The sequence below is a fragment of the Scylla paramamosain genome, chromosome 26 (genome assembly GCF_035594125.1).
Source record: "Scylla paramamosain isolate STU-SP2022 chromosome 26, ASM3559412v1, whole genome shotgun sequence".
In the NCBI taxonomy this organism is placed as follows: Eukaryota; Metazoa; Arthropoda; class Malacostraca; order Decapoda; family Portunidae; genus Scylla; species Scylla paramamosain.
This window is the reverse complement of record NC_087176.1, coordinates 4395001-4422500: the sequence shown is the minus strand read 5'-3', so window position 1 is coordinate 4422500 and position 27500 is coordinate 4395001. Positions and strand designations below refer to the sequence as shown.

Genomic DNA, 27500 nt, shown 5'->3' with positions numbered 1-27500 from the left:
AATAATAATAATGATAACTAAAGACGAAGGAGGAGGAGAAGAAGAGGAGAAAATAAAATAAAACAGTAGAAAAAGACGAAAGAAAAGCACAAAAAAGAACACAAGAAAGGAAGAAAGACAGAAATGAAAACAACATGAGAGACAGAGAAAGAATAAATGAAAGAAAAAAAGAAAACAAAAATGCAATAAAAAAAGATAGACAAACTAATGTGAAAACTGTGTAAAGTAAAAAAAACAACAACAACAAAAGAGGAGGAGGAATAAAAGAGAGAATAATGCAAGGGTGAAGGTGAAAGGAGATGAAAGGAAAATGAAGTGACCGTGATTGAAGAGGAAGGGAAGGAGGGAGATTAAATGATAGGAGAGTGACAAGGGGGAGGGGTGTAAGGGAGAGGAAGAAGGGGGGCGGGTGTGAGGGAGGGAGAGAGGGAGAGGTAAGGAGGGAAGAAGGGTGGTAGAGAAGAGAGAGAGAGAGAGAGAGAGAGAGAGAGAGAGAGAGAGAGAGAGAGAGAGAGAGAGAGAGAGAGAGAGAGAGATTTAATTAGTTGTAAGCTGTAATTTTTCTTTATTAACTTTTCTTTTTTCCTCCCTTTTTTTCATCTCACCTCTTCCCTTATTATTTTTTCCTATATCCCCCCTTTAAATTTTCCTTTCTTCCTATTTCTCCCTTTCATATTTTTGTTTCTATACTTTTCTTCTCGTCTTTTTCCCTTACTTTAACTTTTCTTTTATCATATTTCATTATTTTCTCGTTTCCATCTTTTCTTTGTCACTTTTTTTCCTCCTCAGGTGTGTTAGAGACATTCCTTTACTTATTCCTACTTTTACTTATTTATTTACCTGGTACCTGCTTGTCTTCCTTACCTGTGCTCTTGTATTTTTCTCTCCGTCTTGTCTTCTCTCTTTCCTTCTTTAAAAGTTTGCTCTCATAAAATAAATCGTTGTTTTGTATTATTTCAATTTGGTTTTATTTACCTACGTGTTTTTTTTTCCCCTTCCTGTCTTTTCTTTCTCTTTTTCCTGTCTTTTCTTTCTTTTTTTTCATTTATTTTATTTTATTTTTTTATTTTTTTGCTAAGCACTAGATTTGTAAAGGTCAAGTGTTATTTTTTTCTAGTCGTGCTTTTACTTTTTTGTTATGTAGTTTTTGTTCTTTTTTTTTTTTTTTTAGAGATTTTGTGAAACGCTTGCTGTTATTTTTCATTTAGTTTTATTCATGGTTTTGTTGTTTTACTTTTTTATTTTTTCTTTATTTCATTCAGTATTTTTTCCTATTTCTTTTACTTATTTCTGATGTCTTTTGTTATTCTAAAATTTGAAAAAAAAAACATGTTTGCTGGCTTTCTTCTCAGTTTTATTTATGTTTATTTTTTTCCTTAATTTGGTTCATTACATATTCCTTATTCATTAATTTTTCATTCGTGTTCTACTTTTTGTTTCACTGTTTTATTCTTTTCATTATTATTTTAAGAAACATATTTACTATTATTTTCATCCTAGTTTCATTCATGTTTGTTATTTCCTTCCTTTACTACTTCCTAGCTCACCCATTATTCCATCCTTCTCATTCTTCTCTCTAATTTACTTCCCTCTGCTAAAACCATCACCCCTACCAACTTTATGTATCATTTCCTTAATATATCATCTATTATTCATTTTATTATCTCCTCCATTTTGCCCATCCATCTTTAGCACACAATCTAAGTTATTATTATCATACATTTTATGGGAAACTATTACTATTATTACTATTTCTTATGGGGGAAACTCAATAAGCTTTACTTTTTTCCCCTACACATGATTCATCCCCCCTTCCTCCTCCTCTTCAGTGATACATAATTTTTCTCAGTATACCCTCCCCCTTTTCCCTAATCTGACCTTGCCTCCTCTTATGTCTGTATTTAGTAGCTGAGACCTATTCATTTGGCGTGAGAGAGAAGGGGAGAGCGAAGGGAGAGGGAGAGAGAGGCACGGGAGAGGCCAGATTGAAAGTACGTATGGGCAGAGGGAGAGGATAGAGGGGAGAGTAGGAGGGTGGGGTGTAAATAGGTACAGGAGAGAGATGAGAGTGAAAGGAGATGAGAGAATTGAAAGAAAGAAGGAGGGAGGGAGGAAGAAAAGAGGGGAGAGGAAGGAAATGCGTTAAAAAGGCAAAAAGATAGGAGGATAAGAGAGAAAAGTACTCTGCAAAGGAAAGAGAGGAAGAAGGAAAAAAAGAGAAAAGGGGAGAAAGGAACAGACGACTGGGAAAGGAAAGGGAAAAGGAGAAAAGGGAAAAAAAGGAAGGGAAAAGGGATAGAAAAACAAGAAGGTAACAAAAATGCAAACATGATGAAACAAAACAGGAAGAAAACAAACAACAATTCAACGACTAGGAAAGGAAGAAAGGAAAAAAATAAAAAAAAGAGATAGAAAAGGAAAAGGGATGAAAAACAAGTAGATAAGGTAACAAGAGAAAAACAAACATGATGAAAGAAGATAAGAAGGAAAACAAACAAAAATTCAACGACTTGGTAAAGAAGAAAAGGGAGAAAAGGGGAAAAGAAAGGGAGAAGGGAAAAAAGGAATGAAATCTTTAATATACCGTGTCAGGTGATCATTACAAAAGGTAGCAAATCTTACCTTCATACCTGTTATGTGGCAATTCCTCACTTTCCTACCCCTGGCTAATGTGTGTCTTATTTCTGGCATTTTAAGATATATTTACTTCAAGGCCGGAAAGTCCCGTTTTCTTTTGTTTTATAAGGCGGTACTTAAAGGATTTCAAAAGGGGGTCATAATTTTGTTCAGAAGGTTCGAAAGTCAGTTTTCTTTTGTTTTGAAGGGGGTACTTGAAGGTTTTTTTAAAAGGGAGGCCTATATATTTTTTCTAGAATGTATGAAAGTCCCGTTTTCTTTTGTTTTGAAGGGGGTGCTTAAAGATTTTGAAAGGGAGATCAAATTTTTTTGTAGGCTTAGTGAGGGAGGCTTTGATTGTTCTGTAGGCTTCCTTGTTCCTAGCCTTTCTCCTCCTCCTCCTCCTCCTCCTCCTCCTCCTCCTCCTCCTCTTGTTAGTGTCCCAATCGGTGGGATGAAAAGGGAAAAATCAATATCCTTTACTGATGATGTGATCCTCTTGACCTCTCTCTCTCTCTCTCTCTCTCTCTCTCTCTCTCTCTCTCTCTCTCTCTCTCTCTCTCTCTCTCTCTCTCTCTCTCTCCCTTCTTATCTATTACCTTTCCTTGCCTGACTTTGCCTACTTTCCCGTCTCTCTCTCCCTTCTCTCTCCCTCTTTCACCCTCCCTAGCTAATATATCGTCTCTCTCTCTCTCTCTCTCTCTCTCTCTCTCTCTCTCTCTCTCTCTCTCTCTCTCTCTCTCTCTCTCTCTCTCTCTCTCACTCTCCTCGTCTCCCCTTTCCACCTAATGCCGCTGCTAACGTAATTATCAGCTGTTTCCTTTCCGTCTCTCGTCTCTCCTTCGTGTGTCTTCCTCTCTTCCCTTTTATTACGTTTGTGTCTTCTTCCTCTTTCGTTTCATTTTTTTCTGTCTTTCTCTCTCTTCTTGCTTCTTTCTTTCCTTTCTTCCTTCCGTTTTCCAGTTTATCCATCCTTTCTTTTCTTACTTTATTTTTTTTTCCATTTTCCTTTTTCCTTCGTTTTCTTTTCTTTTCTTTTTCCTTTTCCTTCCTGTCTTTGTTTCTGGTTCTTTTCGTTTGTTCCTTCCTTCTCCATTATTTTCCTCCTCTTCTTCCTTTCCCCCATTAGTCCTTTTTTTCCCCCTTTCTCGCTCCTTTCTCCTTCCTCCCTTTCTCTCCTTTTTCTCTCATCTCTCCTCCTTCCTTCCTTCCCTTGTTCATTTTTCCTTCCTTATCTTTCTTCCCTTCTTTTTTTCCCTCTTTTTTCTTTGCATCTCTCTGACTTTCATCTGCAACTTTTTCCTCCTCCTCCTCCTCCTCCTCCTCCTCCTCCTCCTCCTCCTCCTCCTCCTCCTCCATGTCTCTATCACTCTCCCTCAACTCTTCCTCTCTCATCCCCATCTCCTTTGAAACGAATTTGCTCCTTCTCACCTCTCCCTTCCTCTGTCCCTCCCTCCACACCTTCCCCTCCCCCCTCTCCCTTCCTCTCCCCTTTTCTCCCCCCGTGATCGTAAATATCGAGATAATTATAAGACAGTAAGCAGGAAGAAGGGCTGGACTTTAAAGGTATCGAACTAGTACACTTGGAATCTTGAATAGTGATTTACCAGTTAGCCAGATCGTTTTGAAGAGGTGTCGAGTTCTTCTTCTTCTTCTTCTTCTTCTTCTTCTTCTTCTTTTTCTTTTTCTTTTCCTTCTCCTTCTTCTTCCGTTGTGAGGGGAAGGAAGGAAAAGAGAGGAGTGTGTGTTTGTGAAAAGTTGTTGATGATGAGAGAGAGAGAGAGAGAGAGAGAGAGAGAGAGAGAGAGAGAGAGAGAGAGAGAGAGAGAGAGAGAGAGAGAGAGAGAGAGAGAGTACATTTTTCCAGACTTTTTCAGCTAACGCATCTTCTTCTCATCACCTTCATATCCCTCCTCCTCCTCCTCCTCCTCCTCCTCCTCCTCCTCCTCCTCCTCCTCCTCCTCCTCCTCCTCCTCTTCCTCCTTCTCTCTAATGGACGCCAAAAGCTCCTCTAAGACAAGAGAGTGACAATCTCTCTCCTTCCTCCCCCTCCTCCTCCTTCTCTTCTTCCCTCACCTCATACCTCATCCCTCCCTCCTCCCTCTACTTTTTTACCTCCATTACTTCCCTCCTCTCCTCCTCTCTTCAGTAACCTTACCTAACCTTACCTAACCTTCCTTTTTTTCCCCAATATCTTTCCCTCATTTCTTGTCTCTCGTCTCTTCATGTGAGAGAGAGAGAGAGAGAGAGAGAGAGAGAGAGAGAGAGAGAGAGAGAGAGAGAGAGAGAGAGAGAGAGGGACAGGGGAAGAGGTTGTGTTAAAGGCCTTCAGCTTTATAATGGAAAGTCTAAAGCAGAGAATAAGCAAAAAGAACGAGGGGGAAAAGGGGAAAAAATTGTATCTGACATGTATGTTTTTATTTTTGTTTCTATTTGTTATGTATTTTATCTTTTTTTTTATTTTGTGTGTGTGTGTGTGTGTGTGTGTGTGTGTGTGTGTGTGTGTGTGTGTGTGTGTGTGTGTGTGTGTGTGTGTGTGTGTTGGATTTAAGTTGTCGATGCTTGCTAGTAAAAATTCTCTCTCTCTCTCTCTCTCTCTCTCTCTCTCTCTCTCTCTCTCTCTCTCTCTCTCTCTCTCTCTCTCTCTCTCTCTCTCTCTCTCTCTCTCTCTCGCGGACAGAGAAACTGCAGGTAAATTAATTCATTTTTGCTTAAATGAACACCAGTTAATATTTTTCTGGGGGGGAGTGGGGTAAAAAAAAAAAACAAGTATTTTCCTTCTAGCTAAGTACACACGCGTAATTTCTAACCAGAGAATAAATAATTGTTTTATAATCGAATATCACCACGCTTTATTTACCTATTCAAAATTATTTCCATAATATAAAAGAATTGGTGTTTTGGGAACGCCCGATTAACAAAGCTGGAACAGAGCTGGAACCTGGAATAACTGGCGGCTGGAATGCTCTGTGTGTGTGTGTGTGTGTGTGTGTGTGTGTGTGTGTGTGTGTGTGTGTGTTCACCTTGATGTGCTGGTGTGGTGAGGTGTGGTGAGATTAGGTAAGGTGAGGTGAGGTGAGGTTTGGTTACGTTGTTGGGTCATGCTAGGTTAGGTTAGGTTTGCTTAGGTTAGGTTAAGTTGAGTTAGGTTTAGTTTGCTTAGGTTAGGTTTGGTTTAGTTGGATTAGGTTAGGTTAGGTTTGCATTGGTTAGGTTAGGTTAGGTTTAGTTGGGTTTGGTTAGGTTATAGATAAGTTGGGTTTAGTTTGGTTAGGTTGGTTTCAATTGGATTGGTTTTGGTTTAGTTAAGTTAAGTAGCTAAAGGTTCACCATACATGCATACATACATACAAACATACATATATATATATACATAAATAATAGATAAACAAATACATCAATACAATGAAATAAATGAACAGATAGATACAATGATACAAATCGAAGCAGAACAACCAGTGTAATTACCGACACACACACACACACACACACACACACACACACACACACACACACACACACACACACACACACACACACACACACACACACACACACACACACACACACTCCTACCCCACTCCACCCCTCTCTCCCTCCCCTCCCCTCCCTCCCCTCAACACAACCAAGAGTACAAATAAGATACACCTGACAAACTCGCCTCGTGACCAGCCTGTGCATGACCAGTAATTAGCAGAGACTCACCTGCCGTGTTTCCCCTTCACAGGTACGCGTGGCCGCCCTGCTGGAGCCTTCCCCTCTCTCTCTCCCCTCGCTGCGCCACAGTAAGAGTCTCCCCTTAGTTTCCCTTAGTCCCGTTTCCCTGAGTGCTGAATTTTCCCCTCTACTAATTCCCCTTTCCTCCTCCTCCTCTTTCTCCTCTTCGTTCTCTCCTCTTTCCCCTCAGTCAGTACTTTTCTCCTCTCTTCTTCCCTCTTTTTTTTTTCGTTTTCTAATTTTCCATGTCTTCTTTCTCTTCTTTCCTTTCTATATCACTTCTGTTTTGATTTTTCTCTTCGTCGTCTTTTCTCTTCTCTCCTCTTTCTTCTTTCCTTTCCTTTTTGTTCTCTCTCTTATTCTCCCTTCCTCTTCTTCAACACTAGTTTTGTTCGCCTTTATTTCACTCTTGTCCTCTTTCCTTTTCCTCCTCCTCCTCCTCCTCCTCCTCCTCCTCCTCCTCCTCCTCCTCCTCCTCTCCCTCACTCATACTTTTCTCTCCCTTCTTCTCCCTCTCCTTTACTCTCCCTTTGTCACCCGTGTCTGTCTCGTCTTTCCTCCTCCTCCTCCTCTTCCTCCTCCTCCTCCTCCTCCTCCTCCTCCTCCTCCTCCTCCTCCTCCTCCTCCTCCTCCTCCTCCTGGTATCCTTTCTTTTTCTCTGTATTTTATATTCTTATCTCCTCCTTCACTCCTGTAACTTTTCCTCCTTCCTTCCTCCTCCTCTCCTCCAGTTTCCTTTAGTCTCCTGAGTCAGTTTTTCCCTTTCCTCTTCTTTTTTTCCCTTTTATTTTTATTATTTTCCTCGCTTGTGTAAATATATCTTCCTGATTTTTCCCTTTTCCTATCTCTCCTTTTTGAACCACCACGAATTCTCTCTCTCTCTCTCTCTCTCTCTCTCTCTCTCTCTCTCTCTCTCTCTCTCTCTCTCTCTCTCTCTCTCTCTCTCTCTCTCTCTCTCTCTCTCTCTCTCTCTCTCTCTCTCACTCTCTCTCCATATTTCTCGTAATCTGTTTTCAAATTCAAATTCATTACTGCCTCGCTTCTCGTGTCTTATATTTCAGGTAAGGAAAGGTGAAGAAAATGCTGTGTTGTGTTGCATGTGTTGTGTTATACGAGTCTCGTCTTATGGTGGCTTTCAACAACACTTGTGGTTATGGGAAGAGTGATGTCAGTAGTGATAATATCCTTGTAATTGATGGGAAAGTCTTTTTTAAGTGTCTTTATTTGTGTTTTTCGTTGCTTAAAATCAGTTTATCAGTGCGTCGTTCAGTCTGTCAGTGTTCTTGTTCTTGTTCTTCTCGTCCTTCTTGTTATTGTTGTCGGTGCTGTATTATCAGTGGCAGTAGTAGTAGTAGTAGTAGTAGTAGAAGGAGGAAGAAGAAGAAGAAGAGAAATAGGAGTAACAGTAGGAGAATTAGTACTATTAGGAGGTCGAGGAGGAGAAGAAGGAGAAATAGAGTAGTAGAATAAGTATTAGTAGGAATAGTAGGAGGAGATGGGGAAGAAGAGAAGTAACAATAGGATAGGTAGTACTAACAGAAGGAGGAGGAGTAGGAAAGAAGGAGTGGTGTTAGTGATAGTAGTGTTTGTATCTGGCGTAGTATCAGAATAGTAGTTCTCGATAATAGAAAAGGCAGCAGTAGTAGTAGTAGTAGTAGTAGTAGTAGTAGTAGTAGTAGTGTTAGTATCCATTGCAGTAATGTAGCGACAGTTCCCAGTAGGAGCAGAAAAAAATAATAAATAATAAAATAATGAAGACCAGAGAAGTAGTGATTGTAACAGGAGGAGGAGCAAAGCAAAGCAACAGTAGCAGTAGTAGTGTTACTGGTGTAGTGTTGTAGCAGCTCCCTGGCCAGTGTTGAGAGCCCCACCTCACCACTGTAGCAGGAAACACACAGGGGGGATCACACAGGCCAGCCCTCCAGACCCTTGCCGGCATTACACGTTTCTCAGCACGGCACATCAACAACACAACAGCTGTAGAAACCCTCTCTCCCTCTCTCCCTTGCTCCCTCTCTCCCTCTCCCTCTCTCTGATGATGCCGTTGCCTAGAGGGGAGAGGAGTGGCTTCCTAATATGAGTTTAGCGGACCCCTGACAGGAGGAGGAGGAAGAGGAGGAGGAGGATGACGAAAGTAGAAGGGAGGCATCACACGAAGGACGGATGGAGTGAAGAAGAAAGAGGAGGAGGAGGAGGAGGAGGAGGAGGAGGAGAGGGGGGTATTGAGGAGGTCACCTTTAAGCCTCACCTTGTTTGTGGCACCTGGAGCTACTTATGGCCAGGTGTGTGAGTGAAGGGACTTTTGCAATGAATTATCTTTGTATTTCTCTCCTCACCTTCTCATTTTTCCTTAATTTCTTCCCTTACCTTTCTTTTTTTCCATTTTTTTCCTTTTCACTTCGTTTTCTTTTTTTTCCCCCTTTACTTTTCCTTTCCTTTCCTTTTTGCCGCTCGTTTTCTTTTTCCCTGACTTGCTTTCCTTTCTCTTCTTTTTCCGCTGCGTAGTTTTCATGCTTTTTCGTTGCATTTTTTCTCATTTTCTTCTGTAGTACTTTTCTCATCATACTTTTTCCTCTTGTTTTTTTTTTTTTTTTCCTTCTCTTTTCTCTTCATTCTAAGTTTTCATGTCTTCTCTTTACTTTTTCCTTTGGTGTATTTCTTCTTTTTATTTCCCACTGTCCCGATATTCTTGTTTCTCTTCTCTTTCTTCTCTGTTTCTTTCTTTCTCCCACATATTTTGTCTCCTTTTGTTTTTCAATTCTTGTTTCTTTTCGTGTTTTTTTACTTCTTCTTCTTCTTCTCTTCTTCTTTTGTTTTCTTCTCGTCCACCTCCTTTTTCATCATCACCACTCTCTCTCTCTCTCTCTCTCTCTCTCTCTCTCTCTCTCTCTCTCTCTCTCTCTCTCTCTCTCTCTCTCTCTCTCTCTCTCTCTCTCTCTCTCTCTCTCTCTCTCTCAACCGTGACCTTACGAAATGTAAAATAAAGTGAAAGAAAAGAAAAAGAGATTAAACACTCCACAGGTGAGAGAGAGAGAGAGAGAGAGAGAGAGAGAGAGAGAGAGAGAGAGAGAGAGAGAGAGAGAGAGAGAGAGAAACTAGGGTTGATTTTGGGTAGGGAGAGGAAGCCATGGCGAAAAAAAGATTACCCAAGAGAGAGAGAGAGAGAGAGAGAGAGAGAGAGAGAGAGAGAGAGAGAGAGAGAGAGAGAGAGAGAGAGAGAGAGAATATATAGGGAAATTCTAGGCCTGGTTTTAGGCGAGAGAAAGAAGGTTCGTGGAGCGGAAATTTGCCGTGTTGTCGAGGGAATAGGAAAGTTTGTGCTTAAAGAAAACGAAGACCGGAGAGAAAATGGGAGGCGTCAGGCTTAAGTCTAGGTCGAGGAGGAAAGGAAGAGCCAAAGGAAGAGAAGGAGGAGGAAGAGGAAGAGGAGGGCTTAAGGATAGCAAAGATTAGAGAGGAAAATGAAGGAAAGGAAGAGGAGGAGGAAAAGGAAAGTGGAGGTGGAGGAAAGGAAGAGGAGGAGGAGGAGGAGGAGGAGGAGAAGGAAGAGGAAGAGGAGGATTTAAGGACAGTGAAGATTAGAGAAGAGTAAAAGACAAAGGAAAGGAAAAGGGGATAATTTGAAAGGAACGGAAGAGGAAAAAGAGGAGGAGGAGGAGGAGGAGGAGGAGGAAAAGGAAAAAGATGAGGAAAAAGAAGAGGAAAAAAAAAACAAAAGGAAAAGGAAGAATTACGGACAGTTAAGATTCCAAGTAGAAGAATGAGGAAAACGAAGAGGAAAAATTTTGAAAGAATAAAAAAAAGATGGAAAAAGAAAAAAATGAAAAGAAATAGGGAAAAAAAGGCTGATAAGGAAAGAAGGAAAGACAGAAAGAAATCACCACATTAGAATAAACGAAGGAGAAGAATGAGAGAGAGAAAAAAGAAAGAACGAGAAAACCAAAACCAAACACGAAAAGGGAAACAGAAAGAGACACAGATCAAAATGAAAAAAAGAAAACGGGCATATGGGATGAAAATGGGAAGCAGGAGAGGCGATGGGGAGGACCAGAGATAAGTGAAAAATTATAGAGACACGGAATCAAGTAATTTGTGAGAGGGAGGAACTGTTTATGAGATGTGAAGGGCGTGATAAACTACCGGGAAGAGAGAGAGAGAGAGAGAGAGAGAGAGAGAGAGAGAGAGAGAGAGAGAGAGAGAGATTTCATGTTCTTCCTTCTTGTTGATTTTTTTAATATTTTCTTGTTTTTTTATCAATTATTCCTATTCAGTTCTTATTTTTCTTATTTGTTTAGCTTTATTTTTTCTCGTCGTTTTCAGAGAGAGAGAGAGAGAGAGAGAGAGAGAGAGAGAGAGAGAGAGAGAGAGAGAGAGAGAGTACTAATACGTAAAGCGTGTTGATAATAAAATATTAATAGAATTTTAGAGAGAGAGAGAGAGAGAGAGAGAGAGAGAGAGAGAGAGAGAGAGAGAGAGAGAGAGAGAGAGAGAGAGAGAGAGAGAAACACAATACTAATACACAAAGCATGTTAATAATAAATCAATAATAGAACCTGACAAGCAATTGGACAATCAGAGAGAGAGAGAGAGAGAGAGAGGAGGAGGGGGAAAATTGTGTTTATATATGTAGTTTTCCTTTTTTCCTCGCATTTATGGGTGCAGAGTGAAATTTCCCCATCCTTCCCTTTTCTAAGTCCTCTGAGGGGGCTTAATTTTTGGTCTTTTTTTTTTTTTAAGGTTTATTTCTGCAAGGTTAAATTTTGTTGATAATATAAGTAGTTTTCTTTTTTTTTTTTCTTTTTCTTTTGTATTTGTTGTTGGAAAATGATGTCCCTCAAGTCTCTCCTCTCTAATTCCTGTTATGGGCTTCGCTTTTATTTTTTTAAAGTTTATTTCTGTAAAGTTCTGTTCATTGATGTAGTTTTTTTTTTTTACCTATTTTTATCTCTATTTATTCCTGCAAAAGTGGTGTTTCTTTTAGCCTTTCCTCTCTAAGTCTTGTGAAGGGCTTAGATTTTGTTCCACTTTTAAGTTTATGCCTGTAAAGTTTTGTTTATTATTTTTTTTACTCGTATTTGTTGTTGGAAAGTGATATTCCCTTCAGTCTCCTTGTAAATCTTGTGAAGGCTTAAACACTCCTCGCTGGAAGGGAAGCACTGCGGGTATGGACTGGAATGCATAGAGAGATTGTGTATTACTGTATTGCTGCATTGTGTTGTTTGTCTTGCCTGGAATCGGTTTATGAATTGAGGACACACACACACACACACACACACGATATCTTATACCCTTAACAAATCCGTCCCCCACCAAAAAAAAAAAATAAATAAAAAATAACTAAGATAAAACACAAAAAGACACGGAAAGAATCTCAAGTCAAGAGAGCAGCGAATAAAACGTAACATCACACCTGCAAAAACCGTCAATTAAACTTCTAAACACCTGCACTTAGCGTCACTTTCCGCGGCAAACAGGCAGGCAGGCAGGCAGGCAGGCAGTAAGTAACCCAAGTAACACACACACACACACACACACACACACACACACACACACACACACACACACACACACACACACACACACACACACACACACACACACACACACACACACACACGAGCAGCGGGAGGGAATAAAAAGCTCGCCTGGAAAAGAGGACTAATTTGTGAGTGCCCCGCCTGGAGTCCTGGAGTAGGTAGGAAGAGCTAATCCTCAGCCTTTCAGGAGGAAACTTGCACGACGGAATTGCAGACACCCTTAGGCAGAGGACCTGGGAGTTGGGGGGGGCAGGGGTAGGGGTGGAGGAGAAACTAGGGAGGGTGTGGGAGAAACTGGCACACTGACGAAGGTGTGAGAACGAAAGAGGAGTTTAAAAGGGCCAAGAAGAGTGTAGAGGGGGGAAGGGAGTGTGTAGGTGGATGAGAGGAGGTCGTAGGCAAAACTAGTGCATTAAGTGACCAGGGGAAGCTGTAATAGAAGCTAAGGAGGTTGTAGGAGAAACTATTGCATTTGGTGTCTAACTGAGGGTGTACAAGAATGAAGACTCGGTGTAGGTGTTCCGGGAGCAGAGTGTAGGAGGAACTGGGCCATTGGAGGAAGGTGTAAGATGGGGGGAAGCTGAAGAAGGGACCAGAGAAGGTGTAAATAAACTGAATCATTGTATCTTCAAAAAAAGGCGTAGGAAAGACGAGGAAACGTGTGGAAGTGACCAGGGAGGGTGTACAGGAAACTAATGCATTTAGTAACAAGGAAAAGAGTCAAGATAGCCAGAAAGAATGAAGAAGGAACCAGAGAAGGGCGTAGAAGAAATTACTGCAAGGGTGTAAGAGAAGCAATTAGGGTGTAGCTAGGTCAGGAAGAGAGTGTAAAAGGACATTGAGTGGCAAGAGGAAGATGTTGATAGGGTGTAGGATAAGCAAGGAGGTGTAGGATATACCCTTAAATAAATAAATAAATAAATAAATAAATAAAAATGGAATCAGGGTGTATACAAAACTACTTAGGGCGTTTATATCTTGTTTTAGTGATAGTTTAGGGTGATTAGGGTGCTGGGTGTTGAGGAATAGAGTGTAGGAGAACTTAAAAGGATTGTAGCAAGATAAGGAAGGGTGTAGGAGTCAGGAAGGGTGACTAGATAAGGGTGAAAGAAAAAGGGTGAGCATTTCAAAGTGTTTTAGGGTGACCAGGGTGAATTTTTGAAGGAAAGATCTCATTCTCTTTCTTTTCTTTCTTTTATCTCTTTTTCTCTCCCGTTCTTGTGGGCTTTTCTTGTTTTCTCCCTCCTTTCCCTTGTCTTGTGTTTTTCTTCAGTTTCTCTCTTATTCTTTGTTCGTGTGAGTGTCCGTGTCTCTCTCTCTCTCTCTCTCTCTCTCTCTCTCTCTCTCTCTCTCTCTCTCTCTCTCTCTCTCTCTCTCTCTCTCTCTCTCTCTCTCTCTCTCTCTCTCTCTCTCTCTCTCTTGAATTAATCGTATTACGGCAACTCCTTTTATTGCATCACCCACTCGCTCGTCTCCGGGTGAGTGGGTGGTACTCTCTCTCTCTCTCTCTCTCTCTCTCTCTCTCTCTCTCTCTCTCTCTCTCTCTCTCTCTCTCTCTCTCTCTCTCTCTCTCTCTCTCTCTCTCTCTCTCTCTCTCTCTCTCTCTCTCTCTATGTATGTGTCTATCTGTTTATCTGTTCATCTTTCTATCTCTTTCTCTTTATTTATCGGTGTCTATGAATCATTCAGTATACATATTTATCTGTCTATCTGTCTATCTATGTATTTATTAATGTTTGTCTGTGTCTGTCTGTCTGTCTGTCTGTCTGTCTGTCTGTCTGTCTGTCTATCTACTTAATCACATCTCTCTTTGCCTTTGCTTTTGGTGGGTCTGTATTCTCTCTCTCTCTCTCTCTCTTTCTCTCTCTCTCTCTCTCTCTCTCTCTCTCTCTCTCCCCTTCCAATCAGTTGTCTCATGAACGTCCAGCCACGACCATGAACGACTCAAGAAAGGAATCTGATTACCGGGAACGACTAGGAATGACTCCTCTTGAAACATAAAGAGAGAAAGTAGAAGAGAGGAGGGTCACTTCCACCATCCTTTTTTCTCCTTTTTTTTTTTATTCTTACCTTTATTGGCTCAGGTAACAATTCCGGAGTCAATCTGTGCCTGGTGTTTCCTCCTGTTTCCCTGTGTTTTTTTTTTTTTTTTTGTGTGTGTGTGTGTGTGTGTTCGGATTTTGATGGTGTGAGAATAAGTGGTTGTTAGTTGAAGGGAGAGGAGAGTGAATGAGAGAGAGAGAGAGAGAGAGAGAGAGAGAGAGAGAGAGAGAGAGAGAGAGAGAGAGAGAGAGAGAGAGAGAGAGAGAGAAAGCAGAAGTTTGGTGTGTGTGTGTGTGTGTGTGTGTGTGTGTGTGTGTGTGTGTGTGTGTGTGTGTGTGTGTGTTCTTTTGTTCTTTTTGGATTATTCGTTGTTTTTATTTTTTTTCAGTGATTTTATTATTATTTTTTATTTTTTTTTATTCTCCTCTGAAGTTTCTTATTTATGAATTCCTCTTTTTCTGTCCTCGTTCCCAGAGAGAGAGAGAGAGAGAAACCACAACGACAACCATTCCTTCATCCGTATACCGTAACTGGCCTTACATATACGTGTACTGTCGACAGGAGGGGAACGAAAACAAACAAGAATGACACACGTTGGAACATGTTGAGGTTCTGTATATACCCTTACACTACAGTGGGAGGGACTGGAATTGCTGGAAGAGACTGGAATGAGAGTGAAACGGTCTGGAAGGGAAATAGAGAAAGATGAAAGGATAAGAATGAAGATAGAAATGGGAATAAAGACACAGATGAGAGTAGAGATGGAACAGGATGAATAGAAAGAACTGGAAATTAGTAGAAAGAGACTGGACAGGACTGGAAGGGAAGTTGTGAGAGATGGAAGGGAAAGGAGACAGAAATAGAACAAAAACAAGGATCGGAGTAAAGATCAAACAAAATGAATAGAGAGGAACTGGAAGGGACTGGAAAGGAAATGTGGTGAGATGGAAAAGTAGGAAGGGAGACGAAAATAAACCAGAAATAGGGATGACAGTAAGGATGGGACAGGAGGAAGAGAAAGAGACAGAAAAGGAACTGGAAAGAGAAATAATGAGAGATGTGATGAGGACAGGAGGAAGAGAAAGAGATGGAAAAGGAACTGGAAAATAACTGGAAAAAGAAATAATGAAAGATGTGAAGGTAGAAAGACTAAGAATGAGACAAGAGGCAAAATAACTCCTAGAAATGCGCTGAAAAGGAAACCACGAGAAATGGAAGGCTACGGATGAGAGAGAGAGAGAGAGAGAGAGAGAGAGAGAGAGAGAGAGAGAGAGAGAGAGAGAGAGAGAGAGAGAGAGGAGAGTAAGGGTGGTGATAGTAGTGGTGGTAGTGGTGGTAGTGAGGGTGGTGGTGCAGCATCATATATCTTCTCTATCTGTGGTGCTGCTCGTGGGACCTTGGCAGTGGGGCGCGTGGGAGGGAGACAAATAGGAAGACACATTTATTCGGACACTGGGAGATGGACTTAGATTGTGCGACTGGCCTGAGGTAGACAGGCGTAGGTTAGGACACTGCCACACACACGTAAAGTTGAAGTTTCTGGCAAAGGGGGAGGCAGGGAAGGGAAAGGAGAGAGGCAGAGTGGATGAATGTATATATTTGTACCCAGGATTGAAGGACTCATGGAAAGAAAGTTTGAAATTGAGGGTTTTTGTAAGGGAGTCTTTGTATGGTGGACGTATTGTTGATCTAGTGGGCAGCGTTGGACGAGGTACATGGAAGTTTTAATGAAGTTTCAGCGAGGGAGGGAGGGAGGAAGGAAAGATGTGTGTGTTTGTACCCATATCTGAAAGAGTGGAAGTTTTCTGTACCAGTTTCTTGAGTTTTTATAATCTAGGCAGGGACTTTGATTAGGTGAACTTTCAAGGAGAGAGGCAAAGACGCGTATGAGAAGCTGAAAGAAATGGATGACAGAAACATTTTGTATAACCTAATATTCCTATTATTGGGACAATTTAAAGCTTATGGACGCTGATTTGATAAGATACAGGAATTTCAGGGAAGTTTCTAAGAGGGAGGAAGGAAGTAAATTAGAAGGGATACATATCAAAAACTACCAAAAAATTAAGGAGTTTGTATATGGAAAGATGAAAGAACTAAAGAAAATCATAAGAAATTAAACATCGCACCGGCTTTTCATTCTATTTTTTGTTGGTCTTTTGCGTGATTTTGATAAGTGCTAGAAATTGCAATGAAGTTTCAGGGAAGGAAGGAAATATATCTACATTGGTGTCCCGAAACATTTCAACCATTGTATAGCATATTTTTCCCCCCTTTTCCCCTCTTTTATGCAATTTCTGACAAGTGTAATGATGCTTCAGGAAGGAAATAAGGAAAATTGTCTATGTTTATATAAAAGAAAAAAAAAAACACCAAATCTTATAGAAACTCAGTGAATGGACATCTTATGTAACCTATTTTCGTCAGACGCTGTTAATCCGAGAGGCATTTTTTCAGGAAGGTACCGTAACAACACAAACACACAATGGACATTCACTTTACTATACCAAACACAGAGGGCAGCAGCAGTCTTGTAGCGGCAACAATAGAAGCATAGAGTAGAGCGTTTCTATAGAAGGTTATACTAAAGGTTTTTTTTTTTTTTTTAAGCCGAGTACAAGTGAAGGACTGCAGTGAGGAGTGAGGCATGGGTAGGTCAAAGGTCGTAGAATTTAGACATAGATATAAGAGTGAGTGATGAAATAAGAGAAATAAGAGAAATAAGTGGATGAGTAGAATGAATATATGAATGAGTAAATGAGGAATAGTAGAATGAATACACTAATATGAAGTAGGTAAGTAGAATGAGAAAAAAAATAGTAGAATGAAAACAAATAAAGAAATGAGTAGGCGATTAATAGAAAGAGAGAAAAAAAGAAAATAGAAGGAATAAGTCAGAAGGAATGCAATTGAAAACTCTGAGGGAAAATAAGTAAATAAGAAAAAAAGAAAAACTGAAAGAAGAACGAAAACAAGAAAGAGATAGATAGATAAAAAAACGAGAAAAATATAAGTAATTGAATTTCAAGTAATATTAAAAAAAGATGAAGAAAAAATTGATAAAACGCAAAGAAGGACGAAAACAAGAAAGAGATCGATAAACACACACACACACACACACACACACACACACACACCAACGAAAAAAAATATATATACACTAAATTTCAAGAAGTAACATTAAAATACAAAATTACTCAGACGCAAACCCAGAAATGACGAATTATTAATATTACTTCGTGGAAAGGAGAGGAGGAGAAATTAATTGACCAGAACCATATATTGTAAATGTGGCAAATTGAGTGACTCGCTGGAATAAGAAATTGCTTGAAAGATAAAGAAAAGAAATTGAAAGGCAGGGACATATTGGCGAACCGAGATAGAACGGAAGAAAGAGAGGGAAATTATACCTGATAAATCACAGGAATGGGGGAAGAGGAAGAGGAGAGGACAAGGATAAATATGCTGCCCAGATTGCTAGATTACAGAGCGCCATTTGCAGAGAGAGAGAGAGAGAGAGAGAGAGAGAGAGAGAGAGAGGAGAGAGAGAGGGGGGGGACGAATAGACTAAAAGATGAAAGAAGGAAAGAATTTACGAAGTAGCATTAAGAAAAAAGTAAAAGGAGAAGAGAAGAATAAAAGAAGGGGAGGAGGAAGGAAAAAAAGAGTTACAAAAACTTAGAGTGAGAAAAACAGGAGAGAAGAAAAGAAACTTAAACGCCAAAAGAAAGAAAGAAAGAAAGAAAGAAAAAAAGAAAAAAAGAAGAGAGAGAGAAAAAAAAACAGGAGAGAAGAAAAGAAACTTAAACGCCAAAAGAAAGGAAGAAAGGAGAGAGAGAGAGAGAGAGAGAGAGAGAGAGAGAGAGAGAGAGAGAGAGAGAGAGAGAGAGAGAGAGACAGAGAGAGAGAGACAGAGAGAGAGAGAAAAAACAGGGTAACAAAACTTGAAATCAAAAACAAGAAAAACCTTAAACTTTCTTACGCAAAAACAGAAAAAAAGCTTCAAGACAAAAAAATAAAAAAAGACAAAGGAAAACAAAACAAACTAACGACACCTTGCTCAATAAAAAGGTCATTACGCACACTTATCCTCATTTATTTCCCCTTTCCTTCCCCTCCCTTGCATTCCTTACCCTTCCCCCCCATCACCCCTTCATTCCTTCCCACGTCCTCTTCAATTAGACGCAATACTTGAGACTCGTCAGGTGAATACATAAACTCCCCTTCTCCTCCTCTTCCTCTTCCCCTTCCTTAGTGGAGTCAGCTGGACTAAATAGAAGCCAAGGTGTGATTGAGCAGGTAATAATGAGCATGTGGGGGAGAAGAGCAGCAGGAACCCTTTGTGATTGTTGTGTTTGGCTGACTGTGTGTGTGTTTTGTAAGTGTGTCGTTTGTTTTGGCATGTTATTTTGTGTTGGTTTGAAAGTTTTGCTTCTTTACTTTTTTTTTTTCATATTTTTCATCTTGTTCTTGTTGGTTTTCTTTCATTGTTTTTGTTTTTTTTTTCTTTTGTTTTCTTTTCGCTTCTTGTTTTTTTTGTTTTGTTGTTTTTTTTATTTATTTCGTGAGTGTTCATCTGTTCCCTTTCTTTGCTGTTTGTTCATTGTTTTTTTCTTTCTTTTTTAGGTGCTCAACTTTTTCTTATCCTTTCATTAGGTGGTCAGCTTATTTATTTTTCTCTTTCTCCCTTTTTTTTTTTAGTTATTATTGTTTTTTTTATTTCATTGTTTTTCGCATTTGGTACTGTTATGTTTGGCTCCGTGTCTTTTTTTTTTTTATTGTGTTGGTAGTTTGTCATTTCATCTTTCTCTTTTCTTATTTTTTGTCCATGTTCTCTTCTTTCACTTCCTGTATATTTTTTTTTTATCGTTTTATTCTTCTTTCTTCTCATTATCATCTTTCACTTCCTGCATTTCTCTGTTTTGTTTGCTTATCTTTTATAGTCTTGTTTATCCATCTTCACACTGCTCACACTTTCCCAATTCCTCTATTATTCTCCTTATTTCTCTTTATTCTCCTTTAACCTTCTCCTGTACTTTCCTTTTTCACATCCATTTATTTTCTTTCTTCCCTTCATTTTAGTCCATCAGTCTTCACACACTTTCATTTTTCCTATTTTTCTATTATTTTCTTTGTATTTCTATTGATCCTTCTTAAACCTCCTATTCTTCTTTTTTTTCACATCCATCCTCTTTACTCATCTCCATCAGCATTTACTACTTTCATTTTCCACTATTTTTCTATTCATTTATTATTCCTTACTTTTTTCCCTCTCTCTGTTCCCTTTTGGTCTTGTAATTTGCCTCCTTTTTCACATCTCCTTGTCTGTTTCTTGTGTTCTCCCTTCATTTGCTCTTCATATCTGGCAAAGCTTCAGTGAGTCCAGTGTTGTACTGTTATCACTTGGCAGTATTTTGCAAACCACTCATTGTCTTGTTGTATCGTGCTTGTCTCTGTGTGTGTCCCTCATTCCTCCCTTTGATCTGTGTGTGTGTGTGTGTGTGTGTGTGTGTGTGTGTGTGTGTGTGTGTGTGTGTGCCATGATTTCTCTTTGATTCTCTCTCTCGTTGCTATTGAAAAGTTAAAAAGGAGGAAATGTACGAATTGTTTATCAGTTTTATAATTTGATGGTTTGTTGTATTTTTTTTTTATTTATTTGTGTTTGATTTTTCTTGGGAAACTTCAAGGAGACTAAGAATTATGTGTAATTTACTATTATTATTACTATTACTACTACTACTACTACTACTACTACAAACTGCCGGTACAACAACAACAACAACAACAATTACTACTACTACTACTACTACTACTACTACTACTACTACTACTACTACTACTACTACTACTACTACTACTACTACCACTACTACCACTACTATTACTGTCATCATCATTATCATCATCATCATCATCATCATCATCATAATTATTCCAAATAAGATTAATTCATCACTTTTCACATTCACTCTAAACATTTGAAAGGATCGCGGAAGAGATGCTATTTATTATTCATTTATATATTTGCGTAGCCATTTGTTTGTTATTTGTTCATTACTCGGGAGGGAAGGCGAGTCATGACAGAGCGAGAGGGAGAGGGAGGAGGAGAGAGGGAGAGGTGAGAGGGAACGTCGTCAGCAGGCTCCTGTAAATGAAAAGCAAACAGGAGCAGTGGCAAGGCGTAAACCACAGGCTTCCTTATTCCGGGAGAGAGGGAGAGGGAGAGAGGGAGAGGAGAGAGAGCTTGCCCCGGCCCACTACGCCGTCCCGCATGTCCCACTTCGCCTCAGTCCTCAAAACCCTCCCCCCCACACCCCTCGCTACTCCGCCCTCCTTTAGCACACCTTGGCCCACTTCAGGATAGCCCCGCTCCATCCACCCACCCTGCCCCGCCCCGCACCACCCACCCACCCTGCCCCGCCCCGCCCCGTCCCACCTCCCTTCCCCCCCTCGCCCCGCCCCGCTGTTGCTGCACTGCTGTGGAAATAATTACAGAGTTATTGATTCCGTGCCGCCACCGCCGCCGCCGCCGCCGCTGCTGCTGCTGCTGCCTCCACCGCCTCCGCCTGCTCCTCCTGCCGCCGCGGTCCTGCTGTGCGGGGCGCCTCGGGGCTCCTCGCCACAAATAGAATTATGACGATTACCTAGAAAGCCCATCAGTGCAATTACGATTCCTTCCGAAATTAATGAGATAATTTACTATTGCCTCGGGGCCGTCAGCGCGACTCCCGGGGCCCGCGCCGCCACGCCACGCCACGCCACGCCACGCCACGCCACGCCGCGCGCTCACTGCAAACTGACTTCACTTCTTTGGTTTAAGCTGCTCATCCATGCACTTAATCCCTCGCCAGCTTGTCTGTCACGTGTTGAACTTCACGCCAGCAAATGACGTGCTCGCAACTCACTTTCTTTATCCCTTCAGTTTCTCATTCACTTCATCCCAAGTTAAGTTGAAAAGCGCACCTTACGCATGTCACGCGTTAAGCTTCACCAAACTTTACAGCTGCAAACCTCACTTCTTTCACTTCCTAAGTCCCTTCATCGCCAAGACAAGCGAGAATTACATCACCTTTACTTTTCACGTGTAAACTTCGCTAAACTCCACGACAACAAATGATTACCCATAACCCACTCGTACAGGTCTTGCTTCCCTTATTCTATATCCTCAGGGAACTTCACATTTCCTTCACTTCCTCATTCACTTCATCCTAAGCCAAACAGAGTCACACCAGCTTACCTCGCCTTCAGTGCTAAGCCTGTACTACACTAAGGACTTAAATGTTTCTATAATCCACGCCTCACGTCCACTCACTGAGCCTCGCGTCCGCCCATTCACGTCCCGCTTGTTGGTTGATGACGCGGCGTTGTCCTGAGGAGGATTAGCCCCGTGCCCCGCCAGGATTAAGTGAAGCAAAATACGAATAGACGAGCGGCTGCCGATTAGAGAGAGGGAGAGGGAGGGTGGGAGAGAGAGGGCATTTCCAGTAATTACCTTTATGGCAGGTGTGAACTCGGATGAAAATGGTGAAAATTTCTGATGTTTTTTTTTTGTTTGTTTCTGATTAGTTATATATTGTTTCTACTACTGCTGCTGCTACTACTACTACTGCTACTACTACTACTACTACTACTACTACTACTACTACTACTACTACTACTACTACTACTACTTCTACTATTACTACTACTACTACTACTACTACTACTACTACTACTACTACTACTACTACTACTACTACTACTCCTTTTATGTTAGGTTTGAATGAAATATAATTCGTCTTTTTGTTGAGGTTATTATTATTATTATTATTATTATTATTATTATTATTATTATTATTATTATTATGATTATTATCTTATTACATTTGCTTGTTCTTATGAATTTAACGAAGTAGTGGAAGAGCAACGTTTCTTCTTCTTCTTCTTTTTCTTCTTCTTCTTCTTCTTCTTCTTCTTCTTACTACTACTACTACTACTACTACTTCTTTCTTCTTATTATATTACTACCACCACCACCACCACCACCGCCATTGTCATTCAAGTGGTGATGTAATAGTAAAAAAAAAGACTATTAATGCTGTGGTCTCACTATTAAGAGTCTTACCAGCGTAGTCTTCCCCTCTTGTGCCCTCTTCCAGACCTCTCAGAAAGGAGGCCAAGGCGCGTGAGGTCAAGTGCCTGCAGGAGGAGGAGGAGGAAGAGGAGGAAGTAGAAGGAGGGGAAGAGGAAGAGGAAGAGAAGGGACGGGTTTATGAGGTCTTGGTGGCAAACTTCATTGATCACTGTCACTACTCTCTCTCTCTCTCTCTCTCTCTCTCTCTCTCTCTCTCTCTCTCTCTCTCTCTCTCTCTCTCTCTCTCTCTCTCTCTCTCTCTCTCTCTCTCTCGAACTTTACCGTATCCCATAAAATCTTGTCCTTTACTTTTTTTTCCCTCATATCTTTACTCTCCCTCTCTTTCCTCCTCCTCTCCCTCTTTCTCCCCTGAACTTCCTTTCCTCCTTCCTTCCTTTCACTTTCTGAATCACTGGAACAACCTCGTGCCCTCCTAACACACTGCGGCACCCTCCCTACCCTCCCCCACCCGTTACCTTCCCTCCACCAGCCCAGTACCTCCCACAACCCCTCACCCCCCCTGTAGCTTTCCTCCTCTACCCCTGTACCTTCCTTCACTACCCCTCTACATTTCCCTCCCTACCCATCTCTATCCCTGTGCCTTCCTTCCACTACCCCTTATACCTTCTCGTCCCTTCTTCCTCCTCCTCCTCCTCCTGCTCTTACCTTCCGGCCGTTCGAAGCAGCTGCGCCCGTGTTACTGATGAGAGGCGTTAGTGTAGTAATTATAGTGGGGGTATGCAGGAGTTAGTGGTCGTTACAAGGAGTCTGAGGCGCACTGCCAGACGCTAACCCCGACTTGCTTCTCAATTACGAACACACGAACACACACACACACACACACACACACACATACACACACACACACGGTAATCCTCTCACAAAACGCCCCGGCACTTTCGTAAGCTCCCCACTAGGATATTACCCCAGTGGCCTTTGCTTTACACGACGAAGGCGCTGCAGAAGGGAGGGGCAGCAGTGTTCTGAAGGCCTTGACGCTACAGCAGGCACGCCCAGTCTTTGCACCAGTAGGGCTTTGAGGATTGGAAATGGGAAGTACATAGGATGGAGGAATGGGTAGGAATGGAAGAGGGGAGATTAAAGGAATTGAGGAAAAGAGGAATAAGGAAGGGAGATCGTAAGGTGGAAAGTAGACGTAAGGAAAATTAGAGGTGGAAAGTAAGTAAGGGGAAAGGAATGGGTAGAAGGGAATGGGGAGGAAGTGATAAGATATTGAGGTGGGAGGAAGGATGGAGGAGAAGGGCTGGGAGGATTGTAAGGTGGAAAGTACGCAAGATAAGGAAGTGGAAGGGGAAATGATAGGATAAAGAAATGGGGGCAAAGAAATAGAAGAAGAGAGGAGAAACGAAGGTGTACTTTGGAGGAACAGGGATAAAGGAATGGAAGGGAAAATAGGATAAAATAATAGGTTAAAAGAAACGGACAGGATAAAGAAATGGGAGAAAGGGAATAGAAGAGAAAATGGAGAGGAAGAGAGGACTGGAGTTGAGACGCAGGTGTGCTTTGTGGGATGGAGAGAGAGAGAGAGAGAGAGAGAGAGAGAGAGAGAGAGAGAGAGAGAGAGAGGGCAGTTGAGTCGTGTGGTGTCTGGACTCTCCCTAAGTTAGTCTCGTGTTTGTGTCCCTCGTCCCGCTGTGCATCATGAAACACACACACACACACACACACACACACACACACACACACACACACACACACACACACACACACACACACACACACACACACACACACACACACCACACCGAAGTACTCCGCTCTAAACCACACTGCTCAGAATTGTAATGCACAACTCCGCCACACTATGGGAATGGGAAAAAGGAAATGGAAGAAGGAATGGGAAGAAAGGAGGGACGGAGATGGGAGGGAGGATGAAGGACCTCTAAGCCACACTGTTCAGAATTGCAAGGCCTGACCACACCTGACCATTTCCTACCGCCTAAGTACACCAGACGCCCATACAACACCATTACCTATCGCCCATTCACACACTACAGTTCACTAAACCCTCGTACCGCTGCATATCCTTCCGTTACACTGCTACCATTAAGTGAAGCACATTTTTCACGGTACGTTTGCACTGCTTCCTGAACCATACGTCACTGTACACACACACACACACACACACACACACACACACACACACACACACACACACACACACACACACACACACACATGCTGCCGGGTCTTCCTACCAATCAAATTAACAACATCAGTGTGTCAGCTTTTAATTAACCTGCTAGATGTAATGTCGGTCCTGTTTTCTCATAATTCCGCCCGCTGTAATGCATCCCAAACTAATTACACACAGGTTGCAGGCCACATTACCGCATTATCGCCTCTGCCTTGCCACGGAACCACCAGCGCCATCTGTGCGTGGAAAATTTAACCTTGTGTAGAAGTGTAGGGTTGGTGGTGGTAGGCCTTGTTCTTTTCTATCCTTTTCCATGTTTTTTTTTTTTTCTACAGATTTTAGTTATCCATCAAATTGTCTTGTTATTCTGTTATATGTGTGTGTGGGTGAAATGATAGAGTGGGTGGGGATAAGCCTTGCTCTTTTCTATCCCTCCACGCATAGCTCAATACTAGGGAGAGGTATTAAGAGAGAGATGGGGAGGAGTCTTCTACTTTTCTATCCTGTTCATCCACACGTAGTTAAGTAGAGAGGTTAGTTATGTATCAAAATATCCTCTGCTATTTGTTCATCTTGTTTAATCCTTTGTAATCCTTTTCCTTTTATTTCTACCTCCTCCTCCTCCTCCTCCTCCTCCTCCTCCTCCTCCTCCTCCTCCTCCTCCTCCTCCTCCTCCTCTTATTCCAAACTATCCTCTTTCTCTTCCTCCTCCCCTCATCATGATTATTGAAATTCTTTTTTGTTGAAGGTCGTGTGTGTGTGTGTGTGTGTGTGTGTGTGTGTGTGTGTGTGTGTGTGTGTGTGTGTGTGTGTGTGTGTGTGTGTGTGTGTAGGCGTGAGAAGGTGTGGACTGGTGGATGTTTGCATGATTGTCGCGTGGAATGCAAGAGAGAGAGAGAGAGAGAGAGAGAGAGAGAGAGAGATTGGAAACACTACTCCTCTCTCTCTCTCTCTCTCTCTCTCTCTCTCTCAGGGGTACTGTAGTAGTAATAAGAGTAAGGTTTTCATAATAGTAATGTGTGCTGGGCCTCTTCATTCCCCGCTGTAAGTGTGAGAGGACTGCGTGTACGCCTCGAGTATTGAACCAGGACTGAAGAGGCGGGGAGAGAGAGAGAGAGAGAGAGAGAGAGAGAGAGAGAGAGGGGGAGGGAGAGGGAGAGAGGGAGAGAGAAAGAACAAATGACAATCTTAGTAAGTTCTGATATCAACACAACCACGCACATTGCAATTCCTCAACTCTCTCTCTCTCTCTCTCTCTCTCTCTCTCTCTCTCTCTCTCTCTCTCTCTCTCTCTCTGGTTTAGCTAATTGTATTCATAGCGAAGTTTCCCTCTTGACAAGTTGACGTCACCGAGAGTAAGAGATTCGCGTATACTCTCTCTCTCTCTCTCTCTCTCTCTCTCTCTCTCTCTCTCTCTCTCTCTCTCTCTCTCTCTCTCTCTCTCTCTCTCTCTCTCTCTCTCTCTCTCTCTCTCTCTCTCTCTCTCTCTCCTTCCCACACTCAATACTACTACGACTGCTACCTCTACTACTACTTCTACTACCACCACCGCTACTACCACCACCACGACCTCTCCAGCACGTAACCAGCCGCGGGTGGTCGTATTTGCAGTTATCGGGGTTTCTAAAGGTGGATGGAAAGTGGAGGGTGGAGAGGTGGAGTGGGTGTGAGAGAGAGAGAGAGAGAGAGAGAGAGAGAGAGAGAGAGAGAGAGAGAGAGAGAGAGAGAGAGAGAGAGAGAGAGAGAGAGAGGAAACGTAGCAAAGTCAGTCTCTCTCTCTCTCTCTCTCTCTCTCTCTCTCTCTCTCTCTCTCTCTCTCTCTCTCTCTCTCTCTCTCTCTCTCTCTCTCTCTCTCTCTCTCTCTCTCTCTCTCTCTCTCTGGTCCTTCTCTTTTCCATTCAGAACCAGGTCACTTTTACGCCAGAGGGAGTAAAGGTCACGGTGGAGAGAGAGAGAGAGAGAGAGAGAGAGAGAGAGAGAGAGAGAGAGAGAGAGAGAGAGAGAGAGAGAGTTGTGGAGGTAATAACAGAATATCATCACCATCATTATCTCCTCCTCCTCCTCCTCCTCCTCCTCCTCCTCCTCCTCCTCCTCCTCCTCCTCCTCCTCCTCCTCCTCCTCCTCCTCCTTCCACATCATCATCATCATCCAAAACATTTATTTTTTTTAGGAAGATATGCTGCGATGAGAGCAAAAATTCAAATTTCACCTTTTGACAGATCCTTAATTACTTTCGAAATATTTCAGAGAGAGAGAGAGAGAGAGAGAGAGAGAGAGAGAGAGAGAGAGAGAGAGAGAGAGAGAGAGAGAGAGAGAGAGAGAGAGAGAGAGAGAGAGAGATCCACTTGCAATGATGTAATCTTTTTTTATTCCGGGTCGTTGCCATGGCGTCATTTTTTGGCACTGCAGAGAGAGAGAGAGAGAGAGAGAGAGAGAGAGAGAGAGAGAGAGAGAGAGAGAGAGAGAGAGAGTTTTGACACAGCTCCACTGGTTTTTAGTGACGCGAACAGACGAACTAACGCTAAATGTACATAAATACGTAAAATAGTTTGAGTTTCCGTGTGTGTGTGTGTGTGTGTGTGTGTGTGTGTGTGTGTGTGTGTGTGCGCGCGCTGAATTTATATATGCTATCATCTCGTCTTTCTATCGATTTTCTATACTTTTAATTTTCTTGTCTTTCATTCCTTTCCTTTCCTTTCTGATTTTCCTTCGTGTTTTTTTTTTCATTTTTTGGGTCTTTATTTTTTTGTCGTATTTTTTTTTGTTCTTGTTCTTGATCGATTTTTGTTCATATCTTCTTGTTCTTGTTCTTTTCTAATTATTTTTGTTCATATTTTCCTTGTCCTTGTTCTGTTTTTTTTCTAATTATACTTGTTCTTGTTCCTCTACTTGTTCTTCGTGTTCTTGTTCTTCTTGTTCTACTACTACTACTACTACTACTACTCCTACTTATAATAATAATAATACTTTCATTTCTTCAACAACTTTTCTTACTTCCTTTACTACTACTTTTCTTCAATCCTCAATTCTTCACGATGCTCACTTACTTTTTCTTAATCATCCTTTCCACCCATCCCTCCACCACCACCACCACCACCACCACGACCAGGGCGGGGCTGAGGAGAGTAGGAAGAATACCATTAGCTGAAGGGACGCGTCTGACTTGCTCCGACCTCTCTCTCTCTCTCAGTGATCCGGAAGGAATTGCATCGTTCAATCAGAAAAGACATAATCAAGCTGGACGAGGATGACAAATTACTGGAGGAGGAGGAGGAGGAGGAGGAGGAGGATGAGAAGAGGGTATTCCAGTATCCCT

The 27500-nt window shown here is 41.7% G+C and overlaps 1 protein-coding gene across 5 annotated transcripts in view; it reads left to right on the top strand.

Moving 5' to 3' along the window:
• LOC135113626 (uncharacterized) overlaps nt 1-27500 on the top strand; it is a 333746-nt gene that overhangs the window by 178235 nt on the left and 128011 nt on the right. For 4 of the 5 annotated variants that reach the window (XR_010274912.1, XR_010274910.1, XR_010274909.1 and 1 more), the window contains one exon: nt 6344-6401. Coding sequence is in view for 1 of the 5 variants with exons in the window: in XM_064029014.1 (XP_063885084.1) it covers nt 6344-6401 (58 nt within the window). In the remaining 4 variants the exon portion in view is untranslated. Of the gene's footprint in view, nt 1-6343; nt 6402-14389; nt 17654-27500 lie in introns of those variants that run through there. The other variant, XR_010274911.1, reaches the window with a different exon arrangement.